The sequence below is a fragment of the Amaranthus tricolor genome, chromosome 16 (assembly GCF_026212465.1).
Source record: "Amaranthus tricolor cultivar Red isolate AtriRed21 chromosome 16, ASM2621246v1, whole genome shotgun sequence".
In the NCBI taxonomy this organism is placed as follows: domain Eukaryota; kingdom Viridiplantae; phylum Streptophyta; class Magnoliopsida; order Caryophyllales; family Amaranthaceae; genus Amaranthus; species Amaranthus tricolor.
In genome coordinates this window covers 17,926,264-17,928,763 of record NC_080062.1, presented here as the reverse complement: position 1 = coordinate 17,928,763, position 2,500 = coordinate 17,926,264, and the positions used below count along the sequence as shown (strand labels likewise).

At 34.8% G+C, this 2,500-nt stretch overlaps 1 protein-coding gene across 1 annotated transcript in view; it reads left to right on the top strand.

Moving 5' to 3' along the window:
- LOC130802747 (bidirectional sugar transporter SWEET4) overlaps positions 1–2,500 on the top strand; it is a 22,328-nt gene that overhangs the window by 5,881 nt on the left and 13,947 nt on the right. The window contains exon 3 of the mRNA XM_057666806.1: positions 278–494. Coding sequence (XP_057522789.1) covers positions 278–494 — 217 coding nt within the window. The remainder of the gene's footprint in view (positions 1–277; positions 495–2,500) is intronic.

Genomic DNA, 2,500 nt, shown 5'->3' with positions numbered 1-2,500 from the left:
GGTCGGATCCAACCAGATTCAAAATTTGACCCATTAAATTTTGGAGAATCCATAGCAAGACCCAGAGCTACAGGGTTCGAAAATTTTAGACCTAGACCCGTCGGGGTCTAGTACCTAAACGGATCTCAATTGGATCTTAACTAAATTTCTCTATTTTTATTTTTTTACATTTTAAAGATTTTTTCATGTATCTAAATGGGTGTGTATGTTGTACATGCATGTTATTAGTTAGTTGGATTGAGAAATGACCAAAAAAAAAAAAAAAAAACTTATACAGGCCAACATTTATTGAAATATACAAGAAGAAAAGGGTGGAAGAATACAAGGCAGATCCATACTTAGCCACGACAATGAATTGCATGCTTTGGGTATTTTATGGTATGCCATTTGTACATCCACATAGCCCGCTTGTTCTTTCTACAAATGCCATTGGTCTCACTATTGAACTCCTCTACATTATCACTTTCTTCATCTATGCTGACTACAACAACCGGGTATGTTTTTACTTACTTGCTTTTACTCCATTAATACTACCTACTATCTTCTACTTCGTCCTGAAATAGTAACACTGCAAAAGAATTATTAGTCTTTTAAACTTATTTTATATATTGCGGTTAATGTGTTTAAAAAAATTTAGTTATGTGAGATTTTGTTTAATTTGAATCATATAATCGAATACTTTCGACATTTTTATAATTTTTAGTTAAGCATGGTTTAAGATATAAATGATTAAAGTTACACATTGAATTACGTAAAAATTGAAATGTTCAATGTATAATGGAACGGAAGTACTATAATATTTATATGCATGATGCATCATCCTACCTCTTCTCCTTCATCGTATTTATTAATATGTATCTTATAGAGTCGTTCTTAACCCTAGACAAGGTAAAGATTTATTGTCTATAATGCACAGCTAAAAAGGTCTAATATCTCAATTCATCAATGTTGTCATGTTGAACGTAAAACACTGCTTATAGAATTGGAATTTTACTCTTACTAAACATCCATTAAAAATCATTATTAACCCTCTATAAAAAAGACCTATTTCTTTTAATTTACCTGAGACCCATAAAATATTACGAACGCTGACACATGTTAGTTTGTCTATGAGCGAAGGCGCGTTGGCACTCATTTCTACATGCGTGTATGTGCTATGTTGAACTAATTCGGCTACTACTTTTTTTCGTTCGTAAGATTGTCAATTGGTGTTCTAGTTGTGATAAATAAAATTTGTATTTTTACAACAAATAAAAACAGTTCTATCTTTTACAAGTAGGTTGGAGGAAAGTGTCTGTCTTTTCCATAATGTGAAAATGTTATTTGTCATATATTGGATTTTAGTAATTAACTCACGTGAAATTATATAATTGCACAAAATCAAACATATTGTCTGCCCTAATCTTACGGCCTTCGGATGAATTTGATATTATGTCATGGTACAAAAAAATGGGAGCTAATAATAACAGAAAAATTCTAAGATTAATAATAAAAACATTATAAATATCAATTTTCCCTAATAAAAAAGAAAAACTTACTTCTATTATGTACACTTTACAACTTTTTCTAACATCATGAGTGCATCCTTCATCCTAGTTGTGAAACACTTGTCACTTGATATCAATAGTGTCTTAGTCCCTATACCTGTCATGTCAAGAAGCTCCTATACCTGTCATGTCAAGATATGATCCCCTGCTGCTCAACATAATGACCATAGTCAGATGTGTCATAGCAGGAACATCATAGAGAGTCATGAGCAACCAACAACAAACACATACACGTCAGTAATTAATGAACTTATAACAATTAGAGTCATTGAACAAAACTATAGACAACGATATAGTATGATAATAGCGAGTCTACTCATCTATCTAAACACCTCTATTTACTCATAATTTTCTCTTTCGAACTACAAATCTCTCGAAGTATATTCAAGGGTAGTGGATCTTTTCTCTACTCATGGCATAGTGACACGGCCATGGGCGTTATCGGCCACCCGGCGCCCATGGCAAAGTATGAGCTCATGCCCCCTCCAGCTGACCCTCTCGGGTCCTACCTTCGGGAAAAACTAACACACTGGAGTACTAAACCAGTGAAGAGGCCACCATATTGGGGTTTGCAAGGCCCGCATGGTAACACATCGGTCAAGGGGCAGTATCGGCCACCCGGCGCCCAATGACCCAAGCATGCTCATACCCCCCTTACGGTGGTCCCGTCGAACCTCACCTAGAGGATTATTAAATCAACCGGACATAATCCAGTTGAGTCACGCCAACTAATCATAAATCAAGGCTCAATAAGTAGGAAATCACTTCGATACCACACACAACCATGGTGCGTTCTCTACTATTTAGAAATCTGTTCTCATAGTCTCCTAATGCTTTCATTCTACTTGCCTATATCACTATTATGACTATACGCTAACATAGTTTACTTCCTTGCGCTCTATAATTCTAATACGATGTATATAATCATGAAATATTGATAATACTTTGTAACA